The sequence below is a fragment of the Heteronotia binoei genome, chromosome 2 (genome assembly GCF_032191835.1).
Source record: "Heteronotia binoei isolate CCM8104 ecotype False Entrance Well chromosome 2, APGP_CSIRO_Hbin_v1, whole genome shotgun sequence".
NCBI lineage: Eukaryota > Metazoa > Chordata > Lepidosauria > Squamata > Gekkonidae > Heteronotia > Heteronotia binoei.
The window spans coordinates 80698031-80711892 of NC_083224.1; the positions used below are offsets into that span (position 1 = coordinate 80698031).

Sequence of the window (13862 nt, forward strand, 5' to 3'; positions counted from 1 at the left end):
GATAGCACCTTGAACTGTGTAGACCTTTATGTTTTGCTGTTTTTTGGCTTTGCATAATTTTTCTTTGGCATCTGGAGAACGTGCCCTTCATCTGCTTTCTGCATTGAGGGCAGTTAGAAGAATAGCATTGGACCTTGAAGAGCTATTATTATGACAGCATGTAACAACACATAAGGCCTCTGTTCGGCCTTCCTCCAACTTAAATGGCTTTTCTGCTGGAGTGGGAGGATAAAGACCTCATGCTCTTGGGTGCCCTGCATATTGCAGAGTACATAATCTAGTGCACCATATATCATGAGACTTTTGAACACTTGTTCTAAAGTTTCTAGTCTTTGTAGCTTCAGAAAATTGTGAAACTGAAGAGCTAATCTACCTCAGTAACAAGTAGTGGGTAGGATAACATTCGGGAGCCTTACACTTTCTTTACACCTCTACATCTTGCCGAAAGCCTGCAATGTGTTTTACTTTGCTTCCCTGTTGCTTCTAAAGTCTGAGACAGGATTTTCTTCCATTTACCTCCCATGGAAATATGCAATCTGAAGGAAACAAATGTAAATATGTGTGGTTTTCCCTGTGCATATCATTTGATAGTTGCACCTAGAATACGTTGGTTTCACCATCTCCTTGTTAGGGATGATGGGTGTGTATTCTTCCACTGAGGACTGTGAAGATAAACAATTTTATATGTGAAGTGGTTAGTGATAGCAGTGGGTGTTGTATTACATTACCCAGCACATGATCCCTATAGTTTCCCTACATACTAGTGACCTTTGTCTTGTACACAGTTCACTGGATACTTCAAGGAAGTGAGAATCCCAAAATGCATAGTTGAACTCACATGTGCATTCAGTTTCATTACTTACAGCAAGTAAAGACAGTACTGGGACTTTGTATTAGGAGCACTTAGAACCCCGTGTCACATAGTGGTAAGCTGCAGTATTGCACTCCAAGCTCTGCTCATGACCTGAGTTCAACACCAGCAGAAGCTGTGTTCAGGTAGCCAGCTCAAGGTTGACTCAGCTTTCCATCTTTCCAAGGTTGGTAAAATGAGTACCCAGCTTGCTGGGGGTAAAGTGTAGATGACTGGGGAAGGCACCCCATAAACCACCCCATTAAAAGTCTGCTGTAAAAACGTTGTAATGCAGTGTCACCCCAGAGTTGGAAACGACTGGTGCTTGCACAGGGGACTACATTTACCTTTTATTAGGAGCACTAGTTTATCAGCCTCACATTACAGAGTCAGGAACTGCTTTCTGAACAGTGCTGGAGACTCCCTTGCAAAGTAGACTTGAAAAATTCATTTTGCAGGACAAGGAACTTGCAGTGGCTGTTCAGAATCCCTGATTAAGGTGCTAAATTACCTTAGCCAATCTTCCTTCCTTTCATACCTGGTATTTTCCTTTTTTCACATGTACTTGCAGTCTGGCCAAGAAGCCTAGGATGGCCCTTGCTGAGTCCTTATTGCAGTTGTTGGAGGTTTTCGAGGCCACAGTTACTCGAACCATCTTGGGGAAGAGTGTTGGGTGTTGCTATTTTTACTTGCCACATCCTCTGTCAATTTCTAAGAACCATATGTGGATTCTTTGTAAGATTGTGTGTATATAACAGGATTCCGTAAACAGAGCCAGCCTCGAGGACTTCCTTCACATATCTTGCCTTCCTCTGAAAGAGAGACCCAGAACAGTTCAATGGTTCTCCTTTTCTCTATTTGATCCTCACAGCAGACCTGTGAGGTATATCAGTTAAAATGTTAAAATGTTGTATTATTCAATGTATGTATTGAATTCTTGCTGTTAGCCGCCCTGAGCCTGCTTCGGCGGGGAGGGCGGGATACAAATAAAATGTGATGATGACGATGATGATGATGTTGGGGATCTAGTCAGAACTCTGAGATTCTGCAAATACAAAATGTCAGTTTATTGCAAGCTGGGGGCAAGGTGACCTTTGACCTTTAGAGATGGAGATGTGTGAGGCCCTGGTGCTTGTTGGGGCACACAACCATGACTCACAGCAAAATTAGAGGAGTTTCCTTATCTCACAGAGCCATATCATTGCTGTATGCAAAACCTTCAAGATTTAAGGTTAAGATTTTCTCTTGCACCAAGAGAAAACAATACTACATTACCCAGCAGTAATATTGTCTAGAGAATTCAGTTACAGCTAGGTTATAATATTCCTCTGGCTTGAACTCCAGTCTTTGTGTCAGTACCTTAAGAAGAATTCAACTCTTTAGGTATTATAACAGGGCAGGAGGGAGTGTTATTTATTGCTGCATTTTGATGATGGAGTGTCTGAGTGCTACTTTGTAGATTTCACTGTCCCTTGTCCAGTGAATGCCATCATGGAATTGGAATGTGGTCCTCTGAGTACTCCCTCATCCTTCTTCTGAGTATCTTGGTGCAACATCCTCACAAAATCTTGCTTCCCCTCCCCCCCTTCAGCCCGTAGACTCTGCCATTTACCCAGTAGGAGAACCCTCCCCTCCCCCAAATTCTCTGTTAATTCAACAAGATTCTTTCTTTCCCCAAACAAATTTGGACTTCTGTAAGGCACAGGAGGTTAGTTCTACCATCCTCTACCTGAGTTGAAAGGAACCTGAGTAACTTACTCTTAAATTTTACATTAACCACAGTGAACCTCTTAATCAACACAACTTTTTTGATTCCTTTTACCTTTCCCCTACAAGGTATCCATAGCCATTTTCCTTGGTTCTCTTGAGAGTTGATTGCAATTGGCATATTTGAGGGTATTCTGCCACACTCCTAATGGTATCCTCCTGCAGTTTTATGGGAAGGGGTTTCTTTGGAAGAGGTCTGTAGCACAGTCATTTGAACCTTGAATCACCCCCCTCTTCAAAGGCATTTTAAGGTACATTATTCCTTTGCCTTGCTGGAGGTAGCTTTTGGCCTGTTGAATTTCTGATCCTCATGTAGACAGGAGGACATTCAGCCCACCCTATGTAGCAACACATAACATTTTCTAGAGGAGCTGTCTTGTTGTGCCACGTGTTTTATTGTTGGAATGACCTAATGTGTGCCTTTTCATGTCGGAACTTGGTGGAATTGAGTTAATGTTTGCTGTATTTGGAGTTTTTACTTTGTTGTATAGCTTTGCCACCTTGGGAACATGGAGGGAAGTTCCACCCTAGAAAATGCCTTTTCAGTTCTGCCTTCACATTCTCCTTGCTATGAGAATGGAAATTCACCAAGGAAGAATGTATTCTCCTTAGACAAAGCAGTAGAAAAGCGGCACCTTTAAGACCAACTAAGTTTTATTCAGAATGTAAACTTTCGTATGCTCTAAGCAGACTTCATCAGACAAAACTGGAATGGCAAGCCATCTTTAAATATAGAGAAGGTGGGCAGTGAGTTGGTATGTGGAGTCATGGAAATGTTTTTAGCAGATTAAAAGAATCACAAATTTGGGTCTGTGTTTCTTAGTGTTGTTAACTGGGCTGAAACAACAGTGGAGGGTGATAAAAAGCAGATTGCTGTCATAGGTGTGAAGTGCCATAAATCTGTGGATCGTTCTGGCTTTGTTCGTTCTGGGTATAAATAGAGGGCATTAGTTTCTCAAGAGGTTATAACATCATTCTAGTTTGCCATTAAAAAAAAATACATTAAAATATAGTGGAAGATTGGTTAGTATATGTAATAAGATAAAGAGCCAATATCCCTTATTTGAGTATGTCAATGCAAAACCCCCCCCCCCCCAATATTCTGATACACTGTTCTAAAAGAGAAATACATTCTAGTTTGCCATTAGTGCTGCCCACTTGGATCTATTCTCCTTAGACAGTTTCTAGTCATTTTGTAGTCTGTTTCTTTAATTCCACTTTTTCCCCCTTTAATGTCAAAATGCCAACATTTGAAAAATTACATTAACTTGTAATTGATTGTTTCAGTGATCAATAGATCCAGCTTTGCAAACACTAAATATCAGATACCACTGTTGGGTTAATTATTTATGGATTAAGTGTCTGTGTGCTGAACAGAAATTCTGGCACATCATCAATAAATCAGAGGACACATTGAAGTTTGATTTACCAGCCATCAGCAGTGCAGACTAGTATAATAATTTAGAGTACAATTTATCCCAAAACTCAATGCAATGAGAAGCTGCTTCCAGTACTGAAATGTTCATATATATCAGAGCAGTAAGAATGAACTACCCTGCTGCTCAGTGCACTCCCTGCTAGAGGTAATGCATGTGCTCTCAGAAGTTAAGAGAACCTCACTTAATGTGGTATTAGAGATAAATGTCTTAGATGAAAGACAGTGAAAACTGTATTTGCCTCTCTCCTCTTTCCTAGGACTGCCTGAAAGCTTGTCAGGAGCAGATTGAGGCTGCTTTGGCAGAGAACTTGAAACAGCCCTCCCAGCATCAACAGGAATACAACCCTGACAAAAATTCAGTTTATCAAGACAGCCAGGACGTAATCTTGACCAACACTCCTACAGATGTCACAGACATCAACCTGTGATCAACCCCTCCCAGCAAGTAGAACTTCACAAAAGAGGCTTGAAACATTTTGCACATGATCAAGGAAGAATATGGGGAAATCAGCACGTATTCCTGAATAAAAGTGGCATTGGAGGGGCTTGGGTGAATGAGTGGGTCTGAAAAGGGAATTTGTCATCTTGTATTTAGGACTGTTTGGGTCTCGTTACTGACTTTCCTAGGCTCAGGGGTGCTTTCTGTGATGTTTGAGCTGTATTTAAGCTTCGAAAGGGTGAGTGAGCTTCATATTGATTCCAAAAGTTCATCCATTGGGTTTGCTTTGTTGGTGGAGTGCTGCTGATTACTGCCATCTTGTCCCAGTCATTGCTGTGTGCCTATTTCATGTATATCAGTAAAGAAAATGCACTTTGTTCTTTAGAACATATTTGCCTTCCTTGAGGAAGTTCAATATTCACTCCACACTTCCTTCCTCATACTGCCATACATGGTTACTGTCAGGGACCAAACTACCCAGGGTGGTGCTGGATTCCTTTGCCTGCTTTATTCAGTGCCACAAAAGTCTCCGTTCTCCTTTGAAGGTTAATTGTAGCACAACAAGCCCTCCAACTGCTGTTTTCAGGGAAAATGAGACATTTGGGGCTTTTTTGTTTTTCTGTAGGTGCTTATACAATGCTGGCAGCCACATGAAAGCTTGCAGATATAAATTTCCTCTGTACTGAGGCCTAAGGTGACTAACTCCTACCTTTTGCACCCAGTTACAAGATGCATGAATTATTTATTGGGAAAGACATGAACCGAATCATGAACCAAAACCGCTTAATGAGGGATAGGTGCTCAGTAAAGCATGTTGTCCATCGTTTCTTGTATCTAATATTGCCTTTTTATCTTTCATAAATTCTGCCTCTAAGAAAATTACTTTGGGTTGCTTATTTGGGAATGATTAGTCAATGCCAGGAACTCTCACATTCAGAGTATATCCAACAAGTGCTGCTATATGTGTATATAAAAATCTCATTGACTTCTCTCCCTCTCTCACATACTCTGACAGGGAAGTTATATGCTAATGGATGGATGCATGATGGGAGCAGAAAAGCAAAATGAGTAACTTACCTGCTGTTACAAGGGGGGAGTCTTTCACTTAAAAGTTTACAATGTCATGGGCTATAGATTGCACTGCAGTTAAGAGTTATATTGTTGAGGGGGGGAAGCATTTTTTTAAAATGCTGCTTTTACAACAGATAACTTTGGGTAACTATTTTATGAGCTTCAAATGAGCCCGTTTACGGGAAAAGGCAGAATATAAGCCTACTAAATAAAAATAAATAAAATATAGAGATGGGAGTAAATATTGCCTTTTGTATTCTGGTGGTGTTCCACTCCAGCCTCCCGATAGGAGAAGACACATACATTGATGCTACTTAAGACACCACTGGAGACTGCTGCATTTGTCAAGGAGAGCTTTTTCCATTGTGCTTAAGCCTGAATTGCCACAATTAAAGTGCCATCAGCACTTATGATGAATAGAAGGTCTGTCTGCACTTCATAGAAGTTTAGTGAGGAGGAGGGAAATGTGTGTTATGGACACAGGTATATCTATATTAGAGCTTTAAATAAAGTGAGGCAATAAGGTATTCACTGTAACTTGAATAGCTGTTTTGGGGATCTTCTATAAAGTACATTGTATGACATTGCAATAAAAGAATGGTAAAAGAACTGGACAATCTGGCTTTCTTTTCTGGCAGTGTGGATGTTGCTTAAGAACCAAATGGATCTTGTCCTTTTCTGGAACTAGGACTGAGTGGTTAGTAGCCAAGTTTGCAGATGACACAAAATTATTCAGGGTGGTGAAAACCAAGGCTGAGTGAATGGGCAACAATGTGGCAAATGAAGTTCAAGATTGGTAAATGTAAAATGACTCACTTTGGGACTAAAAAAAATCCCAGCTTCACATCTTGGCTAATGGGGTCTGAACTTGCTGAGACTGAGAGGATAAAAGATCTTGGGATTGTAGTGGATAACTCAATGAAAGTGTTGTCCCAGTGTGCTGCAGTGGTGAAAAAGGCAAACTCTGTTAGGGATTATTAGGAAAGGGACTGAATAATATTGACAATATTGTAATGCTGCTGTATAGATCTTATGGTGTGGCCTCATTTGGAACACTGTGTACAGTTCTGGTCACTGAATCTCCAAAAGATATTGCAGAGCTGAAAAGGTCCAGAGGCGGTTACCAGGATGATTAGGGGTTTGGAGCCCCCTCCCTATGAGGAAAGGCTGAAGAGTCTTGGACTTGGTCGGAGCCACCCATCTCTTCAGTTCTTTTCCTGCTTTGACAGGGAGAGCAGTATAGAATAGGCTGTGTTTCACCTATTCTTTCCTTTTTTTTTCTTATCAGCAGATCTTTATCTTGACTATTCCTTCTAATGTCTTCCCCTACACTACTCTATTTCCTGTACCTACACACACAACTCGGGAAGATTTCTCCAGTAAGGAAATCATACCAGCTGCTGCTGCCATTTTCTCTGTAGCTGGACTTCCATCTGCTGTGCAGCCCCATATTGGGACTGCATGTGCACAGGCCAGCTGCAAGGATTTTATTTTCTAGCTTAAAGCTCTGAGAAGTGGGGTGTCCTGCCCCTCAAGACCAGTGCATGTGTGGCATTTCCTGCCCAAAAAGTCACATAATAAGACCTCAGTCCTTTGGGACTTTCTGCTAGAGCAGAATGTAGACCTGGCCTGTGTGACCAAGACCTGAGTGAAAGATGATGAGACAGTTGCCCTCTCCCAGTTAGCTCCACCTGGGTTCTCAGTCCGCCAATCACAGATTAGTGGGTGGGGGAAGGGTGACTGTAATCATTTGGGAGGCTTACTCCTTCCGGGCTCTCCCATCCCCAAAGATCACTGGCATTGAATGTGTTGGTATTGTGTGTGATGTTGGAGAGAGTTTGGCTATCTGACTGGTGTACCTGCCACCCAACACACCAGCCCGTGCCTTACTGTCCCTTGTGAAGACCGTAGCAGATTGGGGGCTGGAACATCCAAGGCTTTTGATCTTGGGTGATTTCAATGTCCATGCCAATGACACGAGCTCCACACAGGCAATGGACTTGGTGTCATCCATGGTGGCACTGGGACTCTCTCAATATGTAACAACTTCCACCCACCAAGCTGGACACATGCTGGACTTGATCTTTGCAGCGAGAGTGACAGTGGATTGTATCACTGTTGATGCAGTGCCATGGTTGGACCATTATGCCCTGAAGGCCCGCATGAATGTTCCACTCTGACCCTGTTTGGGCGGCGAGCGCATTTTAGCTTGCCCTCAATGTCAAATGGACCCTATGCGGCTTCAGATGGCTCTTCGGGATCCTTGCCCCCCTGGCGACTCTAGATGAGCTAGTGGAAACCTGAGATCGCTCCCTGGTGCCCACTCCACCTCCGTTCAAAGTTGGCACCGTGGTACACCCTGGAGCTATGGCTGATGAAACAGAGGCTCGGATGGCTAGAGAGGCAGTGGCGGAGTGCCCACAATGAAGTGACAAGAGCATCCTATAGGTCATTTATGAGATGCTAAGGCTGCTAAGAAAGCCTATCTTACGGCTGTGGTTGCATCTGCTAACTTGAGCCCAACACAATTGTTTAGAACAATTCGGTCTTTAACTACCTTACCACAGGGTAAATCAAATGCTAGGGAATTGGATATAGGCTGTGAGGCTTTTGTGAGTTTTTTTGCAGATAAGGTCTTGTCACTCCACCATGACCTCCCTGCCATAGTTGAAACAGTAAATGAACTCGAGGCTCCATGTACATCTTCTAGTCAGATTTTGGATTATTTCACTCCACTCAGCCTGGAGGAAGTTGTCAGAATGCTCTCCACTGTACGCTCAACCACTTGTAGTCTGGACCTGTGCCCATCCTGGCTAATAAAAACAGGCCGGGGAGAAATGGTTAATAGGTCCCTATCTGAAGGGATCTTTCCTCAGCCTCTTAGGGAGGCAGTGGTCCACCCTCTTTTAAAGAAACCATAATTGGACCTGGCTGTATTGGCAAGCTATCAGCCAATGTCAAACTTGCCTTTTTTGGGCAAGATTATTGAGAGGGCAGTAGCAGTGCAGCTACAGAGCTTTCCGGATGACGCTTCCATGCATAACCCTTTTCAATCCAGGTTTTGTCTGGGTCACAGATGGAGACAGTTCTGGTCGCCCTCATGGTTGACTTCCAGAGGCATTTGGATAGAGGTGATTCAGCAGTACTGATGCTTCTAGACTTGTCGGCTGCATTCAACATGGTTGATCATCAGTTACTGACCCACCACCTTGCCGACACTGGGATACAGGAGTTGGCCTTACAGTGGCTCTCCTCTTTTCTACAGGATCAGGGACAAAGGGTGGTGATAGGGGAGGAACTACTCCAATGGCATCCACTTGTATGTGGTGTGCCACAAGGGGCGGTTCTCCAATGTTGTTCAACAGCTACCTGTGCCCTCTTGCCCAGAGGTTTGGGCTGGGATGCCATCAGTATGCAGATGACACCCAGCTGTGTTGATGGCTGGCCAGTCTGCCTCCTCCCTGGAAGATCTGACCATGGCATTACAAGCTGTGGCAGGGTGGCTCAGGCTGAGTCGACTGAAATTGAATCCGACAAAGACAGAGGTCCTGTTTCTAAGTCATGGTGGTCCGGAAGCAGAGGTCTCATTACCGACCTTCGATGGAGCACCACTTGTGTTGGCACCAAAGGCTAAACGCTTAGGGGTATTCCTGGATTCCTCCTTAACAATGGAGACCCAGGTGACAGCCACTGCCAACTCAACCTTTTACCACCTTCGGCAGATAAGGCAGTTGGTCCCCCACCTCATACGCAACGACTTGGCGACAGCGATCCATACCACGGTCACCTCGAGACTGGATTACTGTAATGCCCTCTACATGGGCCTGCCCTTGTCTCAAACTCAGAGGCTTCAACTAGTGCAGAAAGCTGCAGCCAGGCTGCTAATGGGCCTCGCCTTATGGGAGCATATTTAACCTGTGCTGAAAGCGCTGCACTGGTTGCCCATCACATACTGGGTTTGTTTCAAGGTGCTGCTTCTTCCCTTTAAAGCCAGTGTGGCCAGGGACCTGTATACCTTTGGAACCACCTTTCCCCACATATTCCCCGTAGAGCACTTCGGTCAGGGTCACAAAACTTGCTTTCAATCCCTGGCCTCATAGAGGCCAGACTCATGATGACCAGAGCCAGGGCCTTCTCTGTTGTAGCTCCAAGCTGGTGGAACAAGCTCCCTGAGGGGGTTAGGGCCCTGCGAGAGCTCACACAAGGCATTTGTTAATTAGATTACAGGCTACAACAGACTTTGAAACATCTGGACCACCTCTAGCATGAACCTAAGATCTGTTTTTATATAGAACATCCAGCTGGAACAGCAGAATAGTTAAGCTTAATATAAAACAGAATAGGCTGTCATCCATTTTATTAAACAGATTACCATCTAAAGATCAATAGCACCTGAAATGTTCTTAATATTTTTATGGTTTGTATGTCTTAATTGTATTTTTATGTTTCAGGTCTATACATGAATATGTAAGCTGCCCTGAGCCTGCTTTGTCAGGGAGGGCGGGACATAAATCAAATAAATATTCTTGGGGTGGGTGCCTCATTTCTTACCCCCAGGGTTTTTACCAAATGCATGGTTGTAGTGGTGGCTCACCTACGTACTCAGGACTGTGTCATTTTTCTATATTGTGTCATTTTCCTATACTTGGATGACTGGCTGTTAGTAGCCAGTGACCACGAGTCATTGTGCTCACAAATTTATAAGGTTCAGTTCAGGTCACTTGTGATGAACTAGGTCTCATGATCTATTGGGGAAATTCCTACCTTGAACCTTCCCCTGGGTAAACTATTTTGTCATCAGAAAGGATGAAGGCTCTAAAGTATATGATTCAGGCCTGCCTTCGGAAATGCTGGCAATTTGCTAAGGCCATCTAAAGGTTGCTGAGTCTTATGGCATCTACTACAGCTGTAGTCCCATACTTTAGGCTGCACTTGAGGATTTTACAGTTATGGTTTGTCTGGAGGTACAACTCAGCCTCCCACCTACCTTGATTTTGTTTTTCTGTACCAAGAGCAATATTGACATTGTTATACTGGTGGCTGATAGATACCAGCCTCTTAACTGAAGTAGACTTTGATTTCTGGGCTTCTCACGTTGTGTTAACCACAGACACTTCTTTGGAAGGCTGGAGAGTGCACTGCCAGGGGCTCTTGGTCCAAGGCTGGTGGCCTGCTTACAGCAACACACACATTAATATTTTGCAGATGCAAGTGATTAAATTTGCCTTTATGTTCCTCAAATATATTATTTGGGAAAAGAAGATGCTGTACAGACAGATGACATGACCATTATGTATTGTCTCAACAGGCGGCGGGGGTGGGGGGGAGATGAGGTCCATAGCCCTATGCATGGAAGTTATTGCAACCTGGGAAGTGGCGGCCAATATGGGGGTGTCCCTCAGAGCTATTCATATAACAGGAACCCTCAACACAGAAGCAGACAGGCTCAGCAGAGTATACAGGATGAATCAGAAATGGTCCACCCGTCTCCAGGACACTGTCCCAGTTTTTGAAGCCTGGGGTTATCATCAGATAGACCTCTTCACTATAGCCAAGTCCAACAAGGCCCCCCAGTTCTGCTCCCAAGCAGGGGCAGATTCAGCCTCCCTAGAGGATGCCTTTCAGATGCCCTAGTCAGGAACATATTTCTACAATTCCCACCCCCCTTTCCACTGCTTTTTAGGGGTATAGGGAAGATGTCACTAGACCATATGGAGGTCATCTTGGTGGCCCCCTTCAGGCCCAAACAAGTCTGGTTTTCTCACCTTCTTTGCCTGGAGAGGTATCTACATGCTTTTTCCTCCTGCGCCTGACCTTCTCCTACACTAGCCGCTCTGCTACTATGACATAGCCAGACTCCAGCTAGCCACATGCAGAATTCTACCATAGGTCTACCTTTCTCACAAGGGGTCCTAGATATCCACATATAATCCTGGAAACTGCCACTAGATAGTCCTATCATAGGAAATGGATTTATTTCCAGAATTGGATTTTAGAGCAAGGGAGCTGTCTGTTCACCTGCCCTAGGTCCTTGATATTACATTGCCTTTTATCACTGGCTCAATTGGGCTTAGAAGTTTCATTAGGACGTTTAGTTGTTATATGACACTTAGGGGCTATTTCTGCTTTTCACAAAGAGATACAAGATGACTCAGTTTTCGCACACAAACTGGCCAAAAGGATTGGCTAACATTTTCCCACACATTGTTCCGCAGTGGCTGGTACCTGTGGTCCTATCTCATGGCCTCCTGATATTTATCCCATTTATCATGGAAGGTGCATTCCTAGTAGCCATTACTTTTACCAGGGGAGTCAGTGAACTCACTGGTCTCCAGAATGATCTGCCATTTCTGAGTTTTTTAAAGAGAAGGGTGTACCCCAAGGTTGTGTCTACATTTCATTTGGCACAAGATATTATCTTACCAGTTTTCTTTCCCATTCTCACCTCACGTGCAGAAAAAAACCTGACACACTCTGGGCATTAAGAGAGCTTTACTGTATTATTTTGGGAAAAATGAAGCAATTCTGTAAGCAGAAGTAACTATTTGTTATTGGGGCCCTAGGAAGGTTGGAGCAGTGTCATCCCAGGCTCTATCCCATTGGGTAGTGTCTACAGTTTGCTCTTGTTATAAAGCATTTGGAGAATCCTGTTTTTTTGGATATTAGAGCAAATTCCACTTGAACACAAGCTTCTTCTGCAGCCTTCCAGCAGATTCTGCTCAATAACATAAGAACATAAGAGAAGTCATGTTGGATCAGGTCAATGGCCCATCCAGCCCAATACTCTTGTCACACAGTGGCCAAAAAACCCCAAGTGTCAAAGACATCTGTTGGGCTGCCACATGGTCTACCGATGATACCTTCATCAGACACTGCCTGCAGGCAAGAAAAGATGCTGCTGTCTGGAAGAGTGTACTTCAGTCTCCTTCAATCATGGACTTACCCCACCTCCTCAGGTGAGAAGCTTGCTAAGGTCCCAGTGTGGAGGGCACATTACCAAAATCTCGTGGAACACCATAAAGAGGGCGTTTGAAAGTAAGGGATGCATTCGGGCAAATAGAATCGTGTTGCAGCATTATGTGTTGCAGCGTTGTAACGCAAAACCAGCTTTGCTTTAAAAAAAAAATTCCTAATTGGATAATGGCAATTTTAAAAGGGAGTAAGAGGGTGTGATGAAATAACTGGGCAGAATCAGGGGCATGGAGTTATATGGGTGCGTTCTAACGATGCAACAAGTTTGACAGCACACTGGCTCGAGTTCCGTGCATAAAATTCCGAGCCTCAGAACTGCAGCAAAAAAAAATCAGGTATTTTGCCGATCACCCTGATCCAGGGCAGCACCACTTCAGAGGTGGGTCAAACTGCCGCCCCGGGTCGAAATGTGCGAAAACCAACATCTGCCCTGGGGGAAACACAGCATCGGAGCCGGAGCAAAGGCTAATGCGGAATCAGCCAAGGTTGCACTTACCTGTAACTGTTGTTCATCATTATCTTCTCTGCAGTCACACATTCCCTCCCTCCTTCCTTGTTCCTCCTGAAGTCATCGTCATTCTTAATTCTTCTGTTCAGCAGGACCACTTCCTGTCCTATTGTTTCTTTATCTTGTTGTTACTCGTATTTCTCTTTGTAATTGTTTTTATAACATTGAATCCTTATAGTTTAGGACATATTAACTGCTTTCACAGAATTATCACAAAGAAAGAGATGAGTGACTCCCACAAAGTGGAAAAGACTTCGTTCCTGCCTCCCTGAATGGGATGTCTGTTCCTCAGAGGACCCTTCACTCTAAGCATCCAATGGTCTGTTCTCCCTCTCCCAATGTAACTGATAAGTGGTAGGTTCACAATGTACAAAAGGAAATACTACTTTACACAGAGAGTGATCAAAATGTGGAATTCGCTGCCAGAGGATGTAGTGATGACCACAGGAATAAACAACTTTAAAAGGGGATTAGATCGGGGTGTTGAACTCATTTGTTATGAGGACCAAATCTGGCATAAATGAGACCTTATTGGGCTGGGCCATGTCAGCTTGGGCTGAGCCATGTTGGGTCGGGCCACGTGTGTACCTATTTAAGATTAGGTAGCAGAGACAAATTTTATAACTCAAATATATATTTAAAAAACAAAACATGCTTAAAATGTTAGCACTTGTTGGTCTTAAAGATGCTTTCTTTGTATTTCTCCCATGGGATGCAGGGAACTGGGTAAAGGAACCTCTGGCTCTTTTCTTCCTTCCCCAGGGGACTGGGGGGAGGAGCCGCAGCCAATAGAAGGAAGAGAGGCTTGGCTCAGTAG

At 43.8% G+C, this 13862-nt stretch overlaps 1 protein-coding gene across 2 annotated transcripts in view; it reads left to right on the forward strand.

The window, feature by feature from the left end:
- The window catches only part of CCND3 (cyclin D3), a 96655-nt gene extending 90479 nt beyond the window's left edge, over window positions 1-6176 (forward strand). For both annotated transcript variants that reach the window (XM_060231418.1, XM_060231417.1), the window contains exon 5: window positions 4313-6176. In XM_060231418.1, coding sequence (XP_060087401.1) covers window positions 4313-4483 — 171 coding nt within the window. In that variant the 3' untranslated portion in view covers window positions 4484-6176. The remainder of the gene's footprint in view (window positions 1-4312) is intronic.
- The last annotated feature ends 7686 nt before the right edge of the window (window positions 6177-13862 follow it).